Here is a 27,248-nt window from a genome sequence, read left to right as displayed (position 1 = left end):
AGGTCTTTCTAACCAGATAAAGGACCAACTGGTACAATATCCCTTGCCTGATAGCTTGGATCAGCTCATGCAGTTATCCATCCGGGTGGATAGACGGCTGAGAGAGCGTAGGCTTGAAAGGGAGACTGAGATTTCCTTCCTTCCCAAGGGAACCTCAGACTCTGAGGAATTTTCTGAGGAGCCTATGCAGATTGGGGCTACCCGCCTCTCCTCGCGTGAGAAGACGCGGAGTAGACAGCAGGGGTTGTGTTTGTACTGTGGGAATAAAGGTCATGTGGTAGTATCATGCCCAGAAAAGCCGGAAAACTTCAGGGCCTGAGGGTGATGGGAAATATCCTGTCAGGCCAGAAGTCAGAATTTCCCAAGAAGACTTTTATCATTCCGGTGACCTTGAAGATCCTCGGTCAAACTGTCAAGACTGAGGCCTTTGTGGACAGTGGGGCTGACGGGGTTTTTATGGACCGCCAATTCGCCCTGAAACACTCTGTTCCCTTAGTACCCTTGGCATCGGAAATTGAGATTTGTGGGTTAAACGGGGAACCATTATCCCAAGGTAAAATTACCTCTTGCACTAGCCAGATTTCTTTGTTTATTGGAGCCACACACTCTGAAAAATTGTCCTTTTATGTGACTGTCTGTACTTTTGCCCCATTGGTGTTGGGGTTACCCTGGTTAAGGGCCCACAATCCTCAATTTGACTGGGTCTCTGGGGAGATTCTTAGTTGGGGTACTGATTGTTTCAGGAGTTGCTTGAGCCTTCCAGTCAGGCTCTCGCAGCTAAGTTTGCCAGGATTGCCAGGGTGTTATGCAGATTTTGCGGACGTGTTCTCCAAAAAAGTTGCAGAGGTACTACCTCCCCATCGCCCCTATGACTGTGCCATTGATTTGTTGCCAAATGCTAAGCTTCCCAAGAGCAGGTTGTACTCCCTGTCACGTCCTGAGACTCAGGCTATGGCAGAGTACATTCAGGAGAACTTGGCTAAGGGATTTATCAGACCTTCACAGTCTCCAGTTGGGTCGGGGTTCTTCTTCGTGGGTAAAAAGGACGGTTCGTTGCGACCCTGCATCGACTTCAGGGAATTGAACCGTATCACGATTAAAAACTCATACCCACTGCCTCTCATTTCGGTCTTGTTTGACCAGCTTCGTACTGCCACCATTTTTTCTAAGATTGACCTACGCGGTGCGTACAATCTAATCCGAATAAGAGAGGGGGATGAATGGAAGACTGCCTTTAATACCCACTCAGGGCATTATGAATATTTGGTGATGCCTTTTGGGCTCTGTAATGCCCCGGCAGTCTTCCAGGATTTCATGAATGATGTGCTCAGGGAATATTTGGATAGATTCTTAGTTGTATACTTAGATGACATCCTAATCTTCTCCCATTCCCTGGAGGAACATCGGAAGCATGTACGCTTAGTCCTCCAGAGACTCAGAGACCACCGGCTTGGGGCGAAGCTGGAGAAGTGCGAATTTGAAGTTCAGCAAATCGCATTTCTAGGATATATTATCTCCCCAGAAGGTTTCCAAATGGAGGGTTCCAAGGTACAGGCAGTTCTGGATTGGGTGCAGCCCACTAGTTTGAAGGCGCTTCAGCGTTTCCTGGGCTTTGCGAATTTTTATAGACGATTTATCGCTGGATTTTCGTCTATAGTGGCGCCTTTGGTGGCACTCACTAAGAAAGGGGCGGATGTTGCTCATTGGTCTTGTGAGGCTAAAGCGGCTTTTGCCCGTCTCAAAAGGGCATTTGTTTCGGCCAAGGTGCTGCGACACCCAGATCCAGAGCGTCCTTTTGTGGTGGAGGTGGATGCCTCTGAGATGGGTATTGGGGCAGTGCTTTCTCAGATGGGAGTGTCTGATAATCGCCTTCATCCCTGTGCTTACTTTTCCCGTAAATTTTCGCCTGCCGAGATGAATTATGACGTGGGTAACCGGGAATTGTTGGCTATTAAGGATGCACTCGAGGAGTGGAGACACTGGCTTGAGGGGGCTAAGTTTGTGGTCTCAATTCTCACTGACCATAAGAATCTGGCATATTTAGAGTCAGCGAAGCGTCTCAATGCCAGGCAGGCACGATGGGCTTTGTTTTTTGCTCGCTTTAATTTTTTGATAACATATCGCCCTGGGTCAAAAAACATCAAGGCTGATGCGCTCTCGCGGAGTTTTGCTCCAATCCAGGAGACCACCGAGGAGCCGTTGCCCATTGTTTCCCCATCATGTATTAAAGTGGGCATTACCCAGGACCTCTTATCATTAGTCCTTAGAGCACAGGAGCAGGCTCCTCCAGACCTTCCGGTAGGTCTTTTGTTTGTGCCTCCTAGGTTAAGACAGCGAGTGTTCCTGGAATTCCATGCCAAGAAGTCGGCAGGTCACCCGGGTATTGCCAGAACTCGGGAGTTGCTATCTAGGGCGGTGTGGTGGCCCTCGGTGGCTAAGGATGTGGATCAGTGGGTTCGGGCATGTGACATCTGTGCCCGAAATAAGACTCCTAGAGGGGTTCCTGTTGGCCCATTACATCCACTCTCTATCCCATCTAAGCCATGGACCCACATTTCAATGGATTTTGTGGTGGACTTGCCCAAATCCTCGGGGATGACAGCCATCTGGGTTGTCGTTGACAGGTTTTCGAAGATGGCGCACTTCGTTCCACTGGTTGGGCTGCCATCAGCCAGACGCCTGTCTGAATTATTTATGCTGCATGTTGTGCGTCTCCACGGGTTGCCACTTGATGTGGTCTCTGACCGCGGATCCCAGTTTGTGGCCAAATTCTGGAGGGCATTTTGTTCCGATCTCCAGATTTCTGTCAGCTTGTCGTCAGGCTACCATCCGCAGTCTAATGGGCAGACTGAAAGGGTGAGCCAGTCCTTGGAGCAGTTCCTCAGGTGTTATGTCTCCAAGTGTCAGACTGACTGGGTTGCTCATCTGTCCATGGCGGAGTTTGCCTATAACAACGCGGCTCACTCTGCTACAGGGATCTCTCCCTTCCTTTGTGTGTATGGGCATCATCCTAAGGCCAATTCTTTTGACCCCCTGGACTCCACGCCTGGTGGTTCCTCTGTGGTTTCGGTCCTTAGAGGTATTTGGCGGAAAGTGAAGAAAGCCCTTGTGTCTGTGTCATTAGTGACCAAAAGGGTTTTTGATAAGCGGAAAAGACCCTGCAGCTTCAAATTAGGAGACTTCGTCTGGTTGTCTACCAAGAATTTGAAGTTGAGACAGCCATCTCATAAGTTAGGCCCCCGGTTCATCGGCCCTTATAAGATCACCAGGGTTATCAATCCGGTGGCATTTCAGTTAGATCTGCCCCGTTCTTTGGGTATCAATAAAACATTTCATTGTTCCCTTTTAAAACGGGCGATTAGTAATCCTTCTTCCAGTGGAAGACCTTCCCCTCTTCTGATACGTGGCCAGAGGGAGTTTGTTGTTGAAAGGATTCTTGACTCCAAGGTGGTTCGGGGTCGGCTGTCATTTTTGGTGCACTGGAAGGGGTATGGCCCGGAGGAGCGGTCGTGGGTGCGCAGTTGTGATCTTCATGCCCCCAGACTGATACGCTCTTTCTTCTCGCAGTTCCCCGATAAACCCGGTGGTAGGGGTTCTTTGACCCCTCGTCAGAGGGGGGGTACTGTTAGGGTCTCCTGCCCTGTGCTGCCACGTCGTCATGGCAACCGGGAGACAAGTGCTAGCGGAGTAACCTGAGCGCAGCTGATACTCCGGTTCGGGTCTTTTGCTGTGCAGTGGTTATAGGCTCTGTGCACGGCAGGGGATCCGGTGCTGGTTTTTGTGCTCACAGTCTGTGAGGTCTGAGTGGGGCGTGGACAGCACCTGCTTTATAAGGCCTCTTTTCAGGGTAAGCAGATGCTGCTGAATCTTTGTTGGTTAGTCAGTTCATGAAAGTTAGCCAGTACTGTGTAGCTTTGTATTTGTTTGTTGCTTACTGCAAATAGGCCTGGGGATTTGGTATTACACTCTGCCAATCCAGACCTAGCAGTAAGACTGGAGTCAGTCGTTTAGCTTGCTGGGGTTCTGTTACTACTCTGTGAATTTAGCAAGTTTGCGGCTGTATTCTAAGACTTGCCTGTCTAATCCTGTCTCACTGTGCTAGGTGTCAGGGGTCAGTTTAGTGGCAGTAAGCTAAAACCTGTGCACTGCCAGTGAGAATCAGGATTGTGGAGACCCTCCTTGTGTCTATCATTCCATCTCTGACCAAGGAGTTTACTGCCACACCCGTTGGTAACCCTTTAGGGTTTTGCTGTTGCCCTTAGCAACAGCATTTCGGGTTCTCTACGTATTAAAACACAACATCTTGCTTTTCCATCTGAGCAGTTCTAATACAAGGGAGATACCCAGTTCCTTAGCCTCTGGGCTTCTCTGTTCACTTTGTGTGTATTTTGTTACCCTATCACCTTCTGTGTACGTTATGTCATATTCCCCAGTTTGTCTGTGAGTCCATTTGTTTTGCATAACAGTTCAAACACCAGTACATTCCTGCAGACACTGGAGTGCATAACAGTTCTGACACCAGTACTTTCCTGCAGGCACTGGTGTGCATAACACTACCGTGTGCTATAATGTGAATTTTGGCTCATTCTATGTGCTATTATTTGAATTTCGGCTCATACCGTGTGGTATACTGGGAATTTTGGCTCATTATGTGTGCTATAATGTGAATTTCGGCTCATACCGTGTGGTATAATGTGAATTTTGGGTCCTACCGTGTGCTATAATGTGAATTTCGGCTCATTCTGTGTGCTATAATGTGAATTTCGGCTCATACCGTGTGGTATAATGTGAATTTTGGGTCATACCGTGTGCTATAATGTGAATTTTGGCTCATTCTGTGTGCTATAATGTGAATTTCGTCTCATACCGTGTGGTATAATGTGAATTTCGGCTCATTCTATGTGCGGTGAAATGTGAATAAGATTGTGCTACTGTGTGACATAATTTGAATTGGGGGTACTGTTGTGGTCACACCATAATCCTTTTTTGCGGCCTTCGGCGCACACTCTCATTTTATTAACTACAGTATGAGAGGGAGGGCGCAAATTTATAGTTTGCAGGGGGGCGCCGAACACCCTAGCACCGGCCCTGGACGGGCGCCCAGCATCCACTACGGACTACAAGAAATAGATTTACCGGTAAGTAAAATCTTATTTTCTCTAACGTCCTAGTGGATGCTGGGGACTCCGTAAGGACCATGGGGATTATACCAAAGCTCCCAAACGGGCGGGAGAGTGCGGATGACTCTGCAGCACCGAATGAGCAACCACAAGGTCCTCCTCAGCCAGGGTATCAAACTTGTAGAACTTTGCAAAAGTGTTTGAACTTAACCAAGTAGCCGCTCGGCACAGCTGTAATGCCGAGACCCCTCGGGCAGCCGCCCAAGAAGAGCCCACCTTCCTTGTGGAATGGGCCTTAACTGATTTTGGCAGCGGCATTCCAGCCACAGAATGAGCCTGCTGAATCGTGTTACAGATCCAGCGATCAATAGTTTGCTTTGAAGCAGGCGCACCAACCTTGTTGGAAGCATACAGGATAAACAAAGAGTCTGTTTTCCTGACTCTAGCCGTTCTGGCTACATAAACCTTCAAAGCCCTGACCACATCAAGCAACTCGGAATCCTCCAAGTCAGTAGTAGCCACAGGCACCACAATAGGATGAAACCACTTTTGGCAGGAATTGTGGACGGGTCCGCAACTCTGCTCTATCTGCATGGAAAACCAGATAGGGGCTTTTATGTGACAAAGCCGCTAATTCTGACACACGCCTAGCCGAAGCCAAGGCTAGCAGCATGACCACCTTCCATGTGAGATATTTCAATTCCACCATTTTGAGTGGTTCAAACCAGTGGGATTTCAGGAAACTCAACACCACGTTAAGATCCCAAGGTGCCACTGGAGGCACAAAAGGGGGCTGAATATTTAGCACTCCCTTTACAACGTCTGAACTTCAGTTAGAGAAGTCAACTCCTTTTGAAAGAAAATGGATAGGGACGAAATCTGGACCTTAATGGACCCCAATTTTAGGCCCAAATTCACTCCTGACTGTAGGAAGTGAAGGAAACGGCCCAGCTGGAATTCCTCCGTAGGGGCATTCCTGGCCTCACACCAAGCAACATATTTTCGCCATATACAGTGATAATGTTGAGTTGTCACGTCCTTCCTAGCCTTTATCAGCGTAGGAATGACCTCCTCCGGAATGCCTTTTTCCGCTAGGATCCGGCGTTCAACCGCCATGCCGTCAAACGCAGCCGCGGTAAGTCTTGGAACAGACAGGGCCCCTGTTGCACAAAGTCCTGTCTTAGATGAAGAGGCCACGGGTCCACTGTGAGCATTTCTTGCAGATCTGGATACCAAGTCCTTCGTGGCCAATCTGGAACAATGAGTATCGTTCTCACTCCTCTTTTTCTTATTATTCTCAGCACCTTGGTATGAGAAGAAGAGGAGGAAATACATAGACCGACTGGAACACCCACGGTGTCACCAGGCATCTACAGCTATCGCCTGAGGGTCTCTTGACCTGGCGCAATACCTCTGTAGATTTTTTTTTGAGGCGGGATGCCATCATGTATACCTGTGGCAGTACCCACCGACTTGCAGTCTGTGCGAAGACTTCCTGATGAAGTCCCCACTCTCCCGGGTGGAGGTCGTGTCTGCTGAGGAAGTCTGCTTCCCAGTTGTCCACTCCTGGGATGAACACTGCTGACAGTGCGCTTACGTGATTTTCCGCCCAGCGAAGAATTCTGGTGGCTCGCTACCCTGCTCCTTGCGCCGCCTTGTCGGTTTACATGAGCCACTGCGGTGATGGTGTCTGACTGAATCAGAACCGGTTGGTCGCGAAGCAGGGTCTCCGCTTGACGTAGGGCGTTGTATACGGCCCTTAGTTCCAGGATGTTGATGTGAAGGCAAGTCTCCTGACTTGACCACAGACCTTGGAAATTTCTTCCCTGTTTGACTGCTCCCCACCCTCGGAGGCTTGCATCCGTGGTCTCCAGGACCCAGTCCTGAATGCCGAATCTGCGGCCCTCGAGAAGGTGAGCACTCTGCAGCCACCACAGGAGAGACACCCTGGCCCTGGGGGATAGGGTGATTAACCGATGCATCTGAAGATGTGATCCGGACCACCTGTCAGGTAAGTCCCATTGAAAGGTCCTCGCATAGAACCTGCCGAAGGGAATGGCCTCGTATGATGCCACCATCCTTCCCAGGACTCGAGTGCAGTGATGCACTGAGACCTGTTTTGGTTTTAATAGGGTCCTGACCAGTGTCATGAGCTCCTGAGCTCTCTCTATCGGGAGATAAACCCTTTTCTGGTCTGTGTCTAGAATCATGCCTAGGAAAGGCAGACGAACCCTAGGATCCAACTGCGACTTTGGAATATTTATAATCCAGCCGTGTTGCCGTTACACTTCCAGAGAAAGTGCTACGCTGATCAGCAACTGCTCTCTTGATCTCACTTTTATGAGGAGATCGTCCAAGTATGGGATAATTGTGACTCCTTGCTTCCGCAGGAGTACCATCATTTCCGCCATTACCTTGGTAATTATTCTCGGTGCCGTGGAGAGACCAAACGGCAACATCTGAAATTGGTAATGACAATCCTGTACCACAAATCTGAGGTACGCCTGATGAGGTGGATAAATGGGGACATGAAGGTATGCATCCTTTATGTCCAGAGACACCATAAAATCCCCCCCTTCCAGGCTTGCGATGACCGCTCTCAGCGATTCCATCTTGAACTTGAACCTTTTCAGGTATATGTTCAGGGATTTTAAATTCAATATGGGTCTGACCGAACCGTCCGGTTTCAGGACTACAAACATGGTCGAATAATAACCCCTTCCTTGTTGAAGGAGGGGAACCTTGACCACCACCTGTTGAAGATACAATTTGTGAATTGCAGTTAACACTATTTCCCTCTCGAGGGGGGAAGCCGGCAGGGCCGTCGGTGAGGGGGCATCTCCTCGAAGTCCAGCTTGTATCCCTGAGACACAATATCTATTGCCCAGGGATCCAGCAGGGAGTGAACCCACTTGTGGCTGAAATTTCGAAGACGTGCCCCCACCGGGCCTAGCTCCGCCTGTGGAGCCCCAGCGACATGCGGTGGATTTTGTAGAGGCCGGGGGTAAGACTTCTGTTCCTGGGAACTAGCTGTGTTGTGCAGCTTCTTTCCTCTGCCCCTGCCTCTGTCAAGAAAGGACGCACCTCGGACTTTCTTGTTTCTTTGTGATCGAAAGGACTGCATTTGATAATGTTGTGCTTTCCTAGGCTGTGCTGGAATATAAGGCAAAAGATCAGAATTACCAGCTATAGCTGTGGAGACCAGGTCCGAGATCCCTTCTCCACACAATCCTCAGCCTTGTAAGGTAAACCTTCCATATGCCTCTTAAGTCGGCATCACCTGTCCATTGCATGTTCCACAGGACACGTCAAGCAGAAATCGACATAGCGTTGACTCTAGAACCCAGTAGACTAATGTCCCTTTGGGCATGTTTTATATATATATCTAAGACAGCATCTTTTTTTTATATATATATATATATATACACATACTAGGGTCTCAATCTCTGCTGATAAGGTATCTGTCCACGCTGCTACAGCGCTATAAACCCATGCCGACACAATCGACGGTCTGAGTAGAGTACCAGAATGTGTGTAAATGGACTTCAAAGTACTTTTACTGCATGCTATTTGCAGGATCCCTGAGGATAGCTGTTAAGTCAGCGCTACCTTTTGGGCAAACGTGACACCCTAGGGGAAGATTCCCATCGTATCCTGGCCCTAGTAGGGAAAGGATACTCCCTGAGAATTCTTTGTGGGAAACTGCAGTCTCTTGTCTGGAGATTCCCGCTCTTTTTCTTCATGAGAGGAGGGAAATTTACCTCAGCTTTCTTCCCCTTAAACATGTGTACCCTTGTGTCAGGGACAGATGAGTCATCAGTGATATGCAAAACATTTTTTATTACAATAATAATATATTGAATACTTTCCTGCCATTTTGGCTGTAACTTTGCATTATCGTAGTCGACACTGGAGTCAGACTCCGTGTCGCTATCAGTGTCTATTATTTTGGATAGTGAGCATTGAGAGACTCTGAAGGTCTCTACGACATAGGGACAGACATGGGTAGATTCCCTTTCTGTTCTCTAATCTTTTGTGCAATAATTTTACCTTAGCACTTAATTTCACATATCCAAACAGGTGTCGGCGTTGTCGACGGAGACACCACTCACACACACATTTGCTCCATCTTCTCCTTAGGAGAGCCTTTTACCTCAGACATGTCGACACACACGTACCGACACACCACACACTCAGGGAATGCTCATCTGAAGACAATTCCCCCACAAGGCCCTTTGGAGAGACAGAGAGAGAGTATGCCAGCACACACCCCAGCGCTATAAACCCAGGAATAACACAGTAACTTAATGTTAACCCAGTAGCTGCTGTTTATATTGATTTTTGCGCCTAATTATGTGCCCCCCCCCCTCTCTTTTTGCCCTCTTCTACCATGTATCTGCAGGGGAGAGCCTGGAGAGCTTCCTCTCAGTGGAGCTGTGGAGAAAAAATGGCGCAGGTGAGTGCTGAGGAAGAAGCCCCGCCCCCTCGACGGCAGGCTTCTGTCCCGCTTAAATATACATTTTCTTGGCGGGGGCTCATACATATATACAGTGCCCAACTGTATATATGTGTACTTTTGCCAAAAGAGGTCCATATGCTGCCCAGGGCGCCCCCCCCCCCCCCCTGCGCCCTCCACCCTTACAGTGACCGGAGTATGTGAGGTGTGTTTGGAGCAATGGCGCGCAGCTGCAGTGCTGTGCGTTACCTCATGTGAAGAACGGAGTCTTCTGCCGCCGATTTCGAAGTCTTCTTGCTTCTCATACTCACTCGGCTTCTGTCTTCCGGCTCTGCGAGGGGGACGGCGGCGCGGCTCTGGGATCGGGCGACGAAGGTGAGATCCTGTGTACGATCCCTCTGGAGCTAATGGTGTCCAGTAGCCTAAGAATCAGGACCTAGCTTCAGAGAGTAGGGCTGCTTCTCTCCCCTCTGTCCCACGATGCAGGGAGTCTGTTGCCAGCAGAGCTCCCTGAAAATAAAAAACCTAACAAAATACTTTCTTACAGCAAGCTCAGGAGAGCTCACTGAACAGCACCCAGCTCGTCCGGGCACAGATTCAAACTGAGGTCTGGAGGAGGGACATAGAGGGAGGAGCCAGTGCACACCAGAATCTAAGTTCTTTCTTAAAGTGCTCATGTCTCCTGCGGAGCCCGTCTATTCCCCATGGTCCTTACAGAGTCCCCAGCATCCACTAGGATGTTAGAGAAACACATTTTAATTATGCTCATCATTTACAATATTAAGTGAGACGACAATGAGCAAAGGAGATGGATAATTAGTGTAGTGGGATGGCAACGGTTATTCTGTACAAACAATGTTCTTGTGTAGATTATGTGGACTCACCTAAGAGGCCTCCACAGCTGGCAGATAACCCATCTCCTCTGACAATGTAAAAGCCCAGATGGTTCAGCTGCAGGTACGTTGGATGCTGGTAGTGATGAAACAAGATCAACAACTCCACATTACGCCCAATCCACACTGTTATATTGGATGATGGTGAGATTTTGATGGCCAATTTGGGTTTTCGGAGCAGAGCAGGTCTGTTAACTGGGAGCGTAATCTGTTTCTCCCCCTTAAGGGTCAAACTGTCTAGAGAGATATTGACTATGTAATTGCATCGTGGCTGGTTGATGGTGATAGTGATGATGTCTAGGTAAGTACGTAACCGGCTTTCATGGCCAATTCTCAGAGGGGCCTTCATCAAATGTCCATTCACTGTGATACCTGTAGAGGGAGCACAAGATATTCCTTATTTGCTATAATAGAATATAAGTGTACTTGAGAACTGTGCTATTTTGTAATAAACTCACTAACGTACTTACTGGAGTTGCAGATAAATGTTGACATGATGCACAGTTTTATTTTATATTGCTTCTATTATTGCTTTTTGCCCATTTGTATGGGAAAGTTTATACCCATGTTTATGATGTTCACTGTGAGAGAACAAAATGTTTATTTTTTGATGGAAGGAAATGGGCAGATTAGGACAACCCCCAATGTAAATGCTCAAGCATGTACTTCAAACTGTATCCACATCGCAGAATCGAGAACACTTTTTGGGATCTGATCAATTTAAATGATCTTTGAGGGACTGAGAGTGCATTACTGATCTATGGGCTAGTGGCACAGCCTTTTACCAATTAACAGAAAAAAATATATTTTTTAATTTCAGTGTAACATCTCTTGCACTGTCTAGTCACACATTCAGGGCTGTCTTAACAGCAGTGTAGGCCCCTGGGCACAGCAATGCACTGGGCCCCCTACCCATCCTCCAGTGGTAGGGGTGGGGGGTGCTATCAGTGGCAGCTTTGAAGTCCCGCGGGTGGTAGGGGGTGTTCTATCTTCCGCTAAGCATGTAGGACCTGGAGCAGTCATTTCTGCTAATTACTCCTTTACTGCACAAATGGGGCTAAACTGTAGAAGGGGGCATTGGGCTGAATAAAGAAGCCCTGGTACATGACTTTTAGGGTGGTGGGGGGTGTTTAATACGTAGGGGAAGGGTGGATAGTGAAGTGGGCTTAATATTTATAATTTTCTGGTGGGAGGGCAGCTTGCTTGACTGCAGATATCTCAAGTTCCTGAAAATATATTTCTTAGCTTTGAACGGGATAAAAAACTAGAGAGTCCCACTTTTCACAAGGTACTGGGGGATTAGGGCTCAGAATTTAGGTGCCAGAGCAATTCACCAATGAAAACCTAAAACTGCATATTAGGCGTGTGGAGCTGAAGCAGGGACCAGCTGCTTGAAGGCTGATATTTCTGGTTCTGGGCATAGTAGAGACAAGCTGCCACTGTCCACCAAAAGGAGAGAGTCGCAGCTTTTGGATTATACCCTCAGAAAAACTCTACGTCAGACAGAACCCAAGATATCTGGCTGGGAAGAGCAATTAACAGGCTTGGATGGGGACCACTACTTTGAGGTCGGATAACTCCGGTTCCCCATGGCCGATTTTAAAAAATCTGGTACCCCTGGAAAGAGGGGACCCTCAGCTATCAGCCTAGGGCCCTTATAGTCCTGGGGCCCTTGGGCAAGAGCCCATTGAGCCCATACGGAAAGACGGCCCTGCACACATTGCATTTGAAGTTACATTTACTGTTGCTTTGCACTGGAAAAACCCTAAGCCTCCCTCTTTCCCAGCTACCATTAATGCTATTTGGTCTATATTCTGTATAGAGCAGATCACAGACACTCTTGTTGACACTCCTAATCACTTTGCTAAAATCTGGTCTCCAAGGACCAAGCACTTTGAGGCTGAGCCACCTTTGCGAACTGTTAAAAACTAATTTCATATTGACTTCATGTTCCCATGACACAGCAGCACCTTCACCTTTCATGACCTTCCCTTGCTTTCTTCCTCTTCTCCTTTTCTTCTTTTGTTCTTCCCTCTTTCCCAGCAGAGCACACTCCAAAATTTTTCTCCGTTTGGCTAGCTGAGTTTAATATTTTTAATGCATTTGTTGCTTCTTTCTTTTATATAAATGCACTGTCCTGATATTCTACTTTCGATCAAGCATAATCATTGCTTTTCTTTTTCTATGTAATACTGTTTTAAATGTATAATAAAATGACTATTTACCAAAAAAATATCTATGGTACCTGTTGCGGTGCTGCCACTTCGAGGACTTAGGGGTTCCCATAGGCCGCCAAAAACATTTCTTGTATCTGTGAAATCCGCCTGGTGGTTGTTATGCCTCTAGGATTATCTCTATTATTAGTGGTGCATAGGCGTCTCCATCTTGATTTCAGTCAGCTGACTCTCTGATCACCAACCAGAAACTACTCTAAGTTCAGCTGACCCAAGGAGCCTATCAGGAGCTTCCTTTTTAAGGCTGTATCGATGGGCAGACCAGTGCCAGAACAACTTCATTCTTGTGACCGGCTATCGGCTCCCCGCTGCTATTCCTTGGTGCTCAAGTTCCTAGTTGTATTCCTGTCTACTAGATCCAGCTAGTACTAGAGATGAGCGGGTTCGGTTTCTCTGAATCCGAACCCGCCCGAACTTCATGTTTTTTTTCACGGGTCCGAGCGACTCGGATCTTCCCGCCTTGCTCGGTTAACCCGAGCGCGCCCGAACGTCATCATGACGCTGTCGGATTCTCGCGAGGCTCGGATTCTATCGCGAGACTCGGATTCTATATAAGGAGCCGCGCGTCGCCGCCATTTTCACACGTGCATTGAGATTGATAGGGAGAGGACGTGGCTGGCGTCCTCTCCGTTTAGAATTAGAATAGATTAGAGAGACACTTGATTTACTAATTTTGGGGAGCATTAGGAGTACTCAGTAGTGTACAGTGCAGAGTTTTGCTGATAGTGACCAGTGACCACCACTTTTATTTATAATCCGTTCTCTGCCTGAAAAAAGCGATACACAGCACACAGTGACTCAGTCACATACCATATCTGTGTGCACTGCTCAGGCTCAGGCCAGTGTGCTGCATCATCTATTATCTATATATAATATTATATATATCTGTCTGACTGCTCAGCTCACACAGCTTATAATTGTGGGGGAGACTGGGGAGCACTACTGCAGTGCCAGTTATAGGTTATAGCAGGAGCCAGGAGTACATAATATATTATATAGTGAGTGACCACCAGACACACAGTGCAGTTTATTTAATATATCCGTTCTCTGCCTGAAAAAAGCGATACACACAGTGACTCAGTCAGTCACATACCATATCTGTGTGCACTGCTCAGGCTCAGGCCAGTGTGCTGCATCATCTATATATATATTATATATCTGTCTGACTGCTCAGCTCACACAGCTTATAATTGTGGGGGAGACTGGGGAGCACTACTGCAGTGCCAGTTATAGGTTATAGCAGGAGCCAGGAGTACATAATATTATATTAAAATTAAACAGTGCACACTTTTGCTGCAGGAGTGCCACTGCCAGTGTGACTAGTGACCAGTGACCTGACCACCAGTATATAATATTAGTAGTATACTATCTCTTTATCAACCAGTCTATATTAGCAGCAGACACAGTACAGTGCGGTAGTTCACGGCTGAGGCTACCTCTGTGTCGGCACTCGGCAGCCCGTCCATAATTGTATATACCACCTAACCGTGGTTTTTTTTTCTTTCTTTATACATACATACTAGTTACGAGTATACTATCTCTTTATCAACCAGTCTATATATTAGCAGCAGACACAGTACAGTGCGGTAGTTCACGGCTGTGGCTACCTCTGTGTCGGCACTCGGCAGCCCGTCCATAATTGTATATACCACCTAACCGTGGTTTTTTTTTCTTTCTTTATACATACATACTAGTTACGAGTATACTATCTCTTTATCAACCAGTCTATATATTAGCAGCAGACACAGTACAGTGCGGTAGTTCACGGCTGTGGCTACCTCTGTGTCGGCACTCGGCAGCCCGTCCATAATTGTATATACCACCTAACCGTGGTTTTTTTTTCTTTCTTTATACATACATACTAGTTACGAGTATACTATCTCTTTATCAACCAGTCTATATTAGCAGCAGACACAGTACAGTGCGGTAGTTCACGGCTGTGGCTACCTCTGTGTCGGCACTCGGCAGCCCGTCCATAATTGTATATACCACCTAACCGTGGTTTTTTTTTCTTTCTTTATACATACATACTAGTTACGAGTATACTATCTCTTTATCAACCAGTCTATATATTAGCAGCAGACACAGTACAGTGCGGTAGTTCACGGCTGTGGCTACCTCTGTGTCGGCACTCGGCAGCCCGTCCATAATTGTATATACCACCTAACCGTGGTTTTTTTTTCTTTCTTTATACATACATACTAGTTACGAGTATACTATCTCTTTATCAACCAGTCTATATATTAGCAGCAGACACAGTACAGTGCGGTAGTTCACGGCTGTGGCTACCTCTGTGTCGGCACTCGGCAGCCCGTCCATAATTGTATATACCACCTAACCGTGGTTTTTTTTTCTTTCTTTATACATACATACTAGTTACGAGTATACTATCTCTTTATCAACCAGTCTATATATTAGCAGCAGACACAGTACAGTGCGGTAGTTCACGGCTGTGGCTACCTCTGTGTCGGCACTCGGCAGCCCGTCCATAATTGTATATACCACCTAACCGTGGTTTTTTTTTCTTTCTTTATACATACATACTAGTTACGAGTATACTATCTCTTTATCAACCAGTCTATATATTAGCAGCAGACACAGTACAGTGCGGTAGTTCACGGCTGTGGCTACCTCTGTGTCGGCACTCGGCAGCCCGTCCATAATTGTATATACCACCTAACCGTGGTTTTTTTTTCTTTCTTTATACATACATACTAGTTACGAGTATACTATCTCTTTATCAACCAGTCTATATATTAGCAGCAGACACAGTACAGTGCGGTAGTTCACGGCTGTGGCTACCTCTGTGTCGGCACTCGGCAGCCCGTCCATAATTGTATACTAGTATCCAATCCATCCATCTCCATTGTTTACCTGAGGTGCCTTTTAGTTGTGCCTATTAAAATATGGAGAACAAAAATGTTGAGGTTCCAAAATTAGGGAAAGATCAAGATCCACTTCCACCTCGTGCTGAAGCTGCTGCCACTAGTCATGGCCGAGACGATGAAATGCCAGCAACGTCGTCTGCCAAGGCCGATGCCCAATGTCATAGTACAGAGCATGTCAAATCCAAAACACCAAATATCAGTAAAAAGCCTCTTTTTTTCTTTGCGTCATGTGCTGTTTGGGGAGGGTTTTTTGGAAGGGACATCCTGCGTGACACTGCAGTGCCACTCCTAGATGGGCCCGGTGTTTGTGTCGGCCACTAGGGTCGCTAATCTTACTCACACAGCTACCTCATTGCGCCTCTTTTTTTCTTTGCGTCATGTGCTGATTGGGGAGGGTTTTTTGGAAGGGACATCCTGCGTGACACTGCAGTGCCACTCCTAGATGGGCCAGGTGTTTGTGTCGGCCACTAGTGTCGCTTAGCTTAGTCATCCAGCGACCTTGGTGCAAATTTTAGGACTAAAAATAATATTGTGAGGTGTGAGGTATTCAGAATAGACTGAAAATGAGTGGAAATTATGGTTTTTGAGGTTAATAATAATATGGGATCAAAATGACCCCCAAATTCTATGATTTAAGCTGTTTTTTAGTGTTTTTTTAAAAAAACACCCGAATCCAAAACACACCCGAATCCGACAAAAAAAATTCGGTGAGGTTTTGCCAAAACGCGGTCGAACCCAAAACACGGCCGCGGAACCGAACCCAAAACCAAAACACAAAACCCGAAAAATTTCAGGCGCTCATCTCTAGCTAGTACTAGTCTCCATTCTACTCAGTGTACTTCAGTCTTTAACCACTTGCCTGGCATGGTCGCCTGCAAGTGCTTTATCTGACCTGGTCGCACAGGATGCGACCAGTCAGATAAACTGTGTTAGCAGGGGCAGGGAAGGGAAACTTCCCTCCGCTGCTGCTGTCAGAAGGACTGGAAGGTCCCTCTACCTTCCAGCACCCAGCCCCCAGTATTTGCGTGCTGCCGATCATTGCTGATCGGTCAGCATGGCAGGATCCCCCACCCCCCAGCAGCTGCAGACAATAGCAGCCGCTGGTAAGTGTAAATAATCGTCCCCAAGCACCCCCTGTGTACCTGGCAGCAGTCCAGTCTCTAAAAACTAAAGTCGCAATGTTATCGATGTTCCGATGGTCATGATGTTCCTGAACGATGTTCCGATGTTTAAACATGTAAAAATAAAATAAAAATATTTTGTTTTCTTCTTCTTCTTTTTTTTTTACTAAAATCATTTTGGATAGGGTTAAATTCATGTTCTTCACCTAATTCACTCATAAAACCCCCGCCAACAATTTCTGAGCATTTTTTTTGGGGGGAAAATCGTCAGTTAAATGGTTAAGTACCAGTATCGCTGGGGTATTGCAATAGTCAGTGTGGGAAACGCCTCCATATCTACACACGGATGGATGAATAAGAGTTTTTTCAACTCTACCTTATCCCCATATGTGGGAAACAAAGGACAGTCAAGAGTGCCTCCTGTGTTTTGCAATATCCAACATACTGTATATTACTGTAAGTATAATTGTAATAATTTACAGATAATAATGCTTTGGGGAAAAACCAGACAATAATACGTGAATCATACCTGTATCTGGGTCAGAGAGGAGCCTGAGGATGTCCCCTGGACGACCATCTAGAGTGAAACACAACTTTTCTCGGATCTGAGGTAAATTCACCACAAAGTGAGGATCTCCGTCAACTGCGGTAGAACATGAAATCAGCTTCAGCAGATAATTATATGTGGTCAGAAAATAAATAACATTCTGTACTCACTGGGCAGCTATTTAAACACTATTTAAATACTCTTGAGGTTTCTACAACATAAGTTATAGGATTGGGATACAGTGATATGTGAGGAACAGACATGACAGTGAAGTAAGTTTAACACTGAAATGGTTCGTTTTTACAAAAATGTTGCCAGGAACTATTTATTTTTCTTATTATTTATTAGGACAGGAACATCCATTTCTAAAATGTATTTTATTGCAAAACTGAGATTTATGGTAAGAACTTACCTTTGTTAAATCTTTTTCTGCGAGGTACACTGGGCTCCACAAGGATTGGACAATGGGGTGTAGAGCAGGATCTTGATCCGAGGCACCAACAGGCTCAAAGCTTTGACTGTTCCCAGAATGCACAGCGCCGCCTCCTCTGTAACCCCGCCTCCCTGCACAGGAGCTCAGTTTTTAGTTAACCAGCCCAATGCAGTAGCAGAAAAAGAGACGACAACGGTTAGTAGCCACATACACCACACTCTCACGACAAGAGAAGTGTCAGCGGCTAATGCCATATCAACCCAAAGAAGCTAAGTGCGTCAGGGTTGGGCGCCTTGTGGAGCCCAGTGTACCTCGCAGAAAGAGATTTAACAAAGGTAAGTTCTTACCATAAATCTCGTTTTCTACTGCGGGGTACACTGGGCTCCACAAGGATTGGACAATGGGGATGTCCTAAAGCAGTTCCTAATGGGAGGGGACGCACTGTAGCGGGCACAAGAACCCGGCGTCCAAAGGAAGCATCCTGGGAAGCAGCAGTATCGAAGGCATAGAACCTTATGAAAGTGTTCCCAGAGGACCAACGTAGCCGCCTTGCACAATTGATCTAGGGTCGCACCACGTTGGGCCGCCCAAGAGGGTCCAACAGACCAGAGCCGGCCATAGGCATAGGCAAACTAGGCAATTGCCTAGGGCATTTGATATGCCTAGGGGCATCATCAGCTTCTGCTGATTAAAGTGATATGCGGCATGCCTATATTCTGTATGTAGCATTTCATATGCAGATACAGCCACAGTCTCACACAGTATATAGGCATGCTGCATATCAGTTTAATCAGCAGACGCTGCTTGTGCATCCTAGCCACACAGCAATGCAAATAAGATGCATTTTCATTAAAAAAGGTGCCCGACGTTAGCATTGATGCAAGATTTGTGAGGACACATCTGTATCCAAGCAGAGGCAGAGGTCACAGTGTTAGTGGAAGTGTGAGTGCTGTGTGCATGTGAGTGGGTTGGTTGTGCAGTAGTATTCAGAATATGTGTAAGGAGCATTATGTGTGTCATGTAAAAATGCATTAATAATGTGCAACATATGTGTAAAGGGCCACTATGTGTGTCATTATGTGTATAAGAGCATTAATAATGTGCGGCATATGTGTAACAGGGTACTACTGTATGTCTGTCATTATGTGTATAGGGCCACTAATAATGTACAGCAAATGTGTAGGGGGCACTATGTGTGTCATTATGTGTATAAGGGCATTAATAATGTGCGGCATATGTGTAAGGGACATTATGTGTAAAAGAGCATTAATAAAGGTTGTCATAATGTGTAAGGTGCATTATTTTTATAAGGACATTAATGTGTCTCATATGTGTAAGGGGCATTACTGTGTGGAATTGTGTATAAATGCATTACTAATGTGTGGCATTATGTGTATAAGGTGCTCTACTATGTGGCGTTGCATATAGAAAGGGCACTACTGTGTCGTCTAATGTGAATAAGGAGCAATTCAGTGTGATGTAATGTGAATAAGGGGCTCTACTGTGAGGAGTAACGTTTATAAGGTAAAGTGATACTACTGTGGGACGTAATATGAATTATGGACACTATCGCAAGATAAAATGTGAATAAAGTTGCAGTACTGTGTGGCGTAATTGTAATTGGGGTTACTATTGTGTGGCCATGCCCCTTCCCAGCAAGAAGATGCCCCTTTTTGGGCTGTGCGTCAAATGTGCGAACTGTTCCTATTTAAAACATAGGGGGTACAAGGACTGCTATGGGTGAGGGGTGATGGTGCTGGGAAAGAGGTGCAAGGTCAGAGGCAGAACCAGCGGTGGTGCTAGGGGGCACCAGCCAAAATCTTGCCTAGGGCATCATATTGGTTAGGGCCGGCTCTGCAACAGACCGAGTAGAATGGGCAGTAATGTGAGCAGGAGCTGACAGACCAGCCCTCACATAAGCATGTGCAATCACCATTCTAATCCATCTGGCCAGAGTTTGCTTGTGAGCAGGCCAGCCACGTTTGTGAAATCCAAACAAAACAAAGAGAGAATCAGATTTTCGAATAGAAGCAGTTCTCTTCACATAGATACGGAGACCCTGTACCACATCCAAAGACCGCTCTTTGGGAGACAAATCAGGAGAGACAAAGGCCGGAACCACAATCTCCTGATTAAGGTGGACGAAGAAACCACCTTAGGCAAATATCCGGGACGAGTCCTAAGAACCGCCCGGTCACGGTGAAAAATCAGATATGGGGAAATACAAGACAAGGCACCCAGATCCGACACTCTTCTAGCAGAGGCAATAGCCAGTAAGTACACCACCTTAAGGGAAAGCCACTTAAGGTCAGCTGAACCCAGGGGTTCAAACGGAGGCTCCTGCAACGCCTCCAAAACCACCGACAAGTCCCAAGGAGCTACAGGTGGAACATAGGGAGGTTGGATACGCAACACACCCTGAGTGAAAGTATGAACATCAGGTAAAGTCGCAATTTTTCTCTGAAACCACACCAACAAGGCAGAAATATGAACCTTGAGGGAGGCGAGACGCAGGCCTAAATCTAGACCCTGCTGCAGAAAAGCAAAAAGTTTGGCTGTACTAAACTTGGAAGCGTCATAATTATGAGATGCGCACCAAACAAAGTAGGAATGCCAGACCCTATGGTAAATCCGACCAGAAGCCGGTTTCCGGGCCCGCAACATAGGGGGTAATTCTGAGTTGATCGCAGCAGGATTTTTTTTAGCAGTTGGGCAAAACCATGTGCACTGCAGGGGAGGCAGATATAACATGTGCAGAGAGAGTTAGATTTGGGTGTGGTATGTTCAATCTGCAATCTAAACTGCAGTGTAAAAATAAAGCAGCCAGTATTTACCCTGCACAGAAACAAAATAACCCACCCAAATCTAACTCTCTCTGCACATGTTATATCTGCCTCCCCTGCAGTGCACATGGTTTTGCCCAACTGCTAAAAAAAATCCTGCTGCGATCAACTTGGAATTACCCCCATAGTTTTAAAGACCTCTTCAGAAAAACCCTTAGCCCTCAAGACGGAAGCTTCAAGAGCCACGCCGTCAAAGACAGCCGGGCTAGGTCCTGGTAGACACAGGGGCCCTGAACGAGGAGGTCTGGGCGTTGTGGAAGTAGAAGTGGACGCTCTGACGATAGGCCTTGCAGGTCTGAGAACCAGTGTCGTCTGGGCCACGCCAGAGCTATGAGAAGCAGATACCCTTTTTCTTGCTTGAACTTCCGAATTACCCTGGGCAGGAGTGACACCGGAGGGAACATGTACGGCAGCTGAAACCTCCACAGCACCGCCAGCGCATCCACGAATGCTGGTTGAGGATCCCTTGTCCTTGATCTGAAGACCGGAACCTTGTGATTGTGTCGAGACGCCATCAGATCTACATCTGGAAGACCCCACTTTTCCACTAGGAGTTGAAACACTTCTGGATGGAGGCTCCACGCGCCGGCATGCACGTCCTGACGACTGAGAAAGTCCGCTTCCCAATTCAGGACTCCCGGAATAATATAGCCAATATGGCCGGTAGATGGCGTTCCGCCCAACGTAGAATCCGTGAGACTTCCTTCATTGCCAAACGGCTTCGAGTGCCGCCTTGATGATTTATGTAAGCCACTGTGGTGGCGTTGTCCGACTGTATTTGAACAGGACGGTTCTGAATTAAATGCTGGGCCAGGTTCAACGCATTGAAGACCGCCCGCAATTCCAGAATGTTGATCGAGAGGAGAGTATCCTCCTTGGTCCACCGACCCTGAAGGGAGTGTTGCTCCAGCACCGCGCCCCAACCTCTTAGACTGGCATCTGTCGTCAACAGGACCCAGTTGGATATCCAGAAGGGACGGCCCCTGTTGGTCCCGGAGCCACCAAAGTAGCGACAGATAGACCTCCGGAGTCAATGAGATCATCTGAGACCTGATCCGGTGAGGCAGGCCGTCCCACTTGGCTAGAATCAGCCTCTGGAGGGGGCGAGAATGGAATTGAGCATACTCCACCATGTCGAATGCATCGACACTTGCGGACGACACAGGAAGCAACGAATCCTGTCCTGAAGCTTCAGGACTTTCTCCTGAGACAAGAACAACCGCTGGTTGCGAGTGTCCAATAGCGCTCCCAGGTGCACCATGCTCTGAGCAGGGACCAGGGAGGATTTCTTCCAGTTGATGAGCCACCCGTGGGCTTGTAGAAACCGGACCGTCATATCCAGATGACACAGGAGAAGTTCTGGGGAATTTGCCAGGATTAACAAGTCGTCCAGGTACGGCAGTATCCTGACCCCTTGACGGTGGTGTACCACCGTCATCACCGCCATGACTTTGGTGAAGACTCACGGAGGAATATGCAGGTAAGCATCCTGTATGTCCAGGGAGACCATGTAGTCCCCAGGTTCTAGGGCCAGAACTATAGAGCGAAGGGTTTCCATACGGAACTTGGAAACCTTCACAAACCTGTTCAATGCCTTGAGGTTGAGAATGGGCCGGGAGGACCCATTCGATTTCGGGACTAGAAACAGCGGAGAATAGTACCCCCGGCCCCTCTGAGCAAGAGGCACCTGTACTACAACTCCTGTATCCAGGAGAGTCTGTATCACTGAATGGAGAGTGTTTGCCTTTGTCTGGTCCGACGGGACGTCTGTCTGGCAAAATCGATGAGGGGGTCGGTTTTTGAAGGCTATGGCGTAACCTCGAGTGACGACTTCCTGTACCCAGGCATCTGAAGTGGTCTTCAACCATTCCTGGGAATACCCTAGAAGCCGGCCCCCCACCCTGGGATCCCCCAGGTGGAGGCCCGCCCCATCATGCGACAGGCTTATCGGTCTTGGAAGCTGGCTGACGGGCAGCCCATGCTCTTTTGGGCTTCGGCTTACCAGGTTTGGAAGTGCAGGCCTGCTTGTGGTACGCCTGACCTTTTGCTTTACCGGAAGGGCGAAAGGGGCGAAACGACGTACCTTTAGCCTTCGAAACAGAAGGAGCGGTATTTGGCAGACAGGCAGTTTTGGCAGTAGCCAAGTCAGCCACTATCTTATTTAAGTCCTCCCCAAACAGAATATCTCCCTTGAAAGGGAGTACCTCCAGGGTTTTTCTAGAGTCCAGATCCACAGACCAGTATCTCAGCCACAATATTCGGCGAGCCAGGACTGACGTAGTAGAGGCCTTGGCTGCTAGGATATCGGCATCCGAAGCCGCCTCTTTAATATATCGAGAAGCTGTGACAATATATGACAAGCATTGTCTAGCATGGTCAGAGGAGATTTCAGCTTCTAACTCCAAGGCCCATGCTTCAATAGCCTCTGCAGCCCATGTAGCTGCAATAGTGGGCCTTTGCGCAGCACCCGTGAGGGTGTAAATCACTTTCAGACAACCCTCCACACGCTTATCCGTAGGCTCTTTTAGAGACGTGACGATAGTGACAGGCAGAGCTGAGGAAACCACCATCCTAGCCACATGTGAGTCCACTGGAGGAGGCGTTTCCCAATTCTTAGACAGCTCTGGCGCAAGGGGATAGCGAGCCAGCATCTTCTCTTGAGGCACAAACTTCGTTACCGGGTTTTCCCAGGGTTCCTGACGTATATCCACTAGGTGGTCAGAGTGAGGTAACACTTGTTTAACCACCTTCTGACGCTTGAACCTATCTGGTTTCTTAGGAGGGACGGATGGCTCAGGATCATCCGTAATCTGTAGAATTAACTTAATAGCCTCCAAAAGATCATGAACATCCACATGTGAACTACCCTCCCCATCAGCCGTATCTGAGTCAGAACCTGTGGGGTCAGTGTACGTGCCGTCTTCATCAGACGAGGTGTCAGTGACAGCAGTGGATTGTGAGGAGATAAGCGCTCGCTTAGAGGACCCCTTGGACTTAGGCGAGAGATGGTTAGACTTTTTAGTAGTCAGTGACTAGTTCAACTTCTTTAATTGAGCAGATAAATCGTCCGCCCACGGCGGGTTAGCTGCAGGGACCACATACGGTTGTACCGGCATTGGGGGTCCCATAGGGGGAGTTAGTTTATGAACTAGCGTATGTACAAGCGTGGAAAAAGCGGCCCACGGTGAGGCAGTATGTGCCTCCGTTGCCACAGTCCCACTGGGGGGCAAGGAGCCCCCAGAACCAGAGCCCACAGCTGCTATATTTTCCTCATATGGCCCCGTGGCGTCAGCAACGCCGGTAGTGTGTTCAGCCCCAGAACCGTTACCCTCAGAAGCAGACATGATATAACTTGCAGTATGAGGTAACACAGTACAATTATCAGCAGCACTATACCTCTAAACCCAAACCCCTGCGCAGTGTAGTCATCACTAGCAGAGATAAAGGAGAGATATGGTGACTAAATCACGGAGAAAAATACGTAATACAGTATATCTTTGTGAAAATCCTATATTAGATAAAAGCTGACGCACCAAGCCCCCTCAGGTTATGGAATATAGGGATAGCAAGTTGAGTGAAAGACATGAAATGGACAACACTCAGCTATCAAATGCACACACAAATAGTCACAGTTTGTACAATGCAGAGGTTATTACTGACAATAATACTGCACTGGACTAGCTTACACAGCTATATAACAATAGATATAACAGTACACAGTAAGAACTGGATGTATATCACAGGGTAATTGTACTATAACCCTGACTAAATGCACTCTTTCTTAACTATCACTGTCTAAAAAGGCAGGTAGAATACTTAAGTGTCATGTAAAGTCACAGCACTGACAACCAGGTGGCTTTACATAGGAGGATTTGCCCAAGCAGTCCCAGGAACAGTGAGCTGAGGGAGAATGGTGCCGCTGACACTGACAGGGAGTGAGGAAAAGACAGAGATGCAGCTCCAGGGCGGGAACACTTGCTAGAAATGGCGCCCTGGGGCTGGGGGAGGGGCTTCAGGTCTAAGCCTTATCCCCCTGCCGGCGAAATCACCGGGTACTGTGGGCGATAAAAAATCAGTTTAGAGAGAAAACCTGACCTGCGCCCATGCCCTGGTGATCTAGTGGGATCGCCTGTACTGCCACAGTGTCGACCGCCAGCGCGCGCGGTCCGCCTCCCACTGACCGCGCCGGATCGCTATAAAGACCGGGTCCCACAAGCGGGACCCACTTACCACCTCCCGAAGCGCTGCCTGGCGATCCTGGAGAGCCCCAGCCGTGTGTGTCTAACATGAAGAAAACCGGAGCCTCCACTGTAGGTACCCGGCAACCAGGGCTCGGGAGTGTACAGCGCCGCTGGGGAGAACTGGAGCTGCAGCAGTGAATGTCTCCTGACATTTGCCACCGCTGCTGCCCTTGAAGTGTTCACTTTTTCTTCACAAAAAAGCTCTTTTTAGGGCTGCCTGGAGCAGTCCCCCTGTTAAGTGCCTGCTTACTGCAGCACCAACTTACAAAACTGAGCTCCTGTGCAGGGAGGCGGGGTTATAGAGGAGGCGACGCTGTGCATTCTGGGAACAGTCAAAGCTTTGAGCCTGTTGGTGCCTCGGATCAAGATCCTACTCTACACCCCTGACAATGCTAAATTCCTTTGTCGTATAAACAACCCTTTATGAAGCTAAGAACACTGTACGCTGTTTACTTAAGAAGTACCGTAATGGTACGCTAGTTGCGTAACGATCGCTCAGCCGTAGGCGAGACGCTCAAGCGTCACGTTCGCTCACGGCCCAGGGATCACAGGACACGTTATTGGCTATGACTAGAGTAATGATTCGCTATGGCGTAGCTTACGCTCGAGACCACGAGGAGATCACCAGCGGCGCAGACGCTCACAACGCTATACCTTAATGTTTAAACCTTATACCAAAGAAATACAAAGAATACCTTAATGTGAGTACAGGGTGTAAGTGCAACCTTGTGTAACCTGACTAACTACAAAGCTGCTTGAGCGTCACCGACGCTCAAGTGAACACTTAACACTATAGAAAATACACAGATACTGGTTTAGGTTCCAAAGCCTATTAACTGTATTATATCTAATATACTTGTAAAAGGGGATAACAGTACAAATGATACACTACAATATAACAGAGACTTCCTAACCACAGAACTAAACAATAAATACAAAAAGACAATACTACACTGACCTAAATGCAATACAATACAATACTATCTAATACAATACAATACTAGCCTAGTCTAGGGGAGATATGAGAGAACAGAACAGAGAGAGAGAGAGAGAGAGAGAGATGAGATGAGAGAAATTGGCTCACAGAAAGACAATGATTACGGAGAGAAACTTACGCACAAAGGGTATGATCGCCTGCGCCTCGATATCCAGCTCCCGGCTATCAGCAGATAACCGTTGATGAGAGTGAGTGCTGGATGTGGTCGGCCTGCCTATTTATGCCCCACACACAATGCAATCTCATAGTCCCTACAATCCCATTGTTCATTGGCCGAAGGAATTCGGCCCTGCATCATAACAAAAGGTCATAAGTTGACTCATATCAGTGGCCCTGGTTATGCAAAATAATGGGTGATGACTAACACATTCCTGTCTTCTGGAGAGCGATTGTTTGGCGAATACAAAACAGAATCCTGTCTGGGTTCTGTTCTATATTCATGATGTCCACTTTCAGTTGAGACAATGACATCTCAGCCCTCATTCTCCTGTATACAAATCCAGCCCCATTTGTAAACACAGGTGTTGGCCCTCCTTATTGAGTCTCAAAAACTCAGTGTAATTAAAGGCTATTGTACTCCGTCTGCGGGAAAGATACTGATTTGGAGTACAATTGATCTTCAATTACTATTCCTGTGTTTACCTTATGCATGTGTAGATATGAGGCCCTCTTAACATGCAAACTATTGTTTGGGGGATCTCTGAGGTCAAAGAGACATTTGAGACCCACTGATGCCTGTCTCCAACTGTTTCAGATGCATGACTAAGTAAGAACAAATAATAATAAATAAATGGACATAACTTCTTATGTCCATAACTATTCGCACGAGCGATTAATACGCTCCAAACCAACACCGGAATATTGCTAATTAAATACTCTTCCGATGGGTACCAAACACTGCTGTATGATTCCTGTTAGACCCTTCGTACGATGCAAAGAGGGATTCCTCAGCTCAGGGACATTCTATTTTAACCAAACTTTCAGAATCTATCAAAGGGACCATGATCTATAAACTACATTAATTGTGAACATTTGTAACGAATGAGTCGCACGCTACGACTACATAAACTCTACCGTAAATACGCACACCGCGCCTGCGAGTGCACGCTATTGCGGGTAAGCGCCTCCACGGGAGAGCGTACGCACGCGCAGCGCGGACCAGTGTGCGGTGCAAATATGGCAACGTGCATTGAGACATTTTTCTGACTTTGACAGTCCACCCTTTGGCAGTCAATAATAACTGCCACAAAACATTTAAGGAGAAAAATGCAAGTCAGGGGTTAATTGATTTCCATGGTTGGGTAAGGGAGGAGAGAGGAGAAGGTGTGAAGAGGGTATGACCTAGTGAGATAGCAGAAGCATGTGTGTATGAATCCATGTTTGGGGGGTCATGTATCATCGTGCCGTACGTGTTGTAAATCAAGCTTCGAGGTATTGCGAAGTATACATTTGAATTCCTTCTTATCCTGTGGTAC

At 47.3% G+C, this 27,248-nt stretch overlaps 1 protein-coding gene across 2 annotated transcripts in view; it reads right to left on the bottom strand.

The window, feature by feature from the left end:
- ITIH6 (inter-alpha-trypsin inhibitor heavy chain family member 6) overlaps window positions 1-27,248 on the bottom strand; it is a 297,725-nt gene that overhangs the window by 11,451 nt on the left and 259,026 nt on the right. For both annotated transcript variants that reach the window (XM_063936359.1, XM_063936360.1), the window contains 2 exons: window positions 17,242-17,355; window positions 10,461-10,841 (listed from right to left, as the gene is read on the bottom strand). In XM_063936359.1, the coding sequence (XP_063792429.1) occupies window positions 10,461-10,841; window positions 17,242-17,355 (495 nt within the window). The remainder of the gene's footprint in view (window positions 1-10,460; window positions 10,842-17,241; window positions 17,356-27,248) is intronic.

Source organism: Pseudophryne corroboree, chromosome 8 (assembly GCF_028390025.1).
Source record: "Pseudophryne corroboree isolate aPseCor3 chromosome 8, aPseCor3.hap2, whole genome shotgun sequence".
In the NCBI taxonomy this organism is placed as follows: Eukaryota; Metazoa; Chordata; class Amphibia; order Anura; family Myobatrachidae; genus Pseudophryne; species Pseudophryne corroboree.
This window is presented reverse-complemented; position numbering and strand designations above follow the sequence as displayed.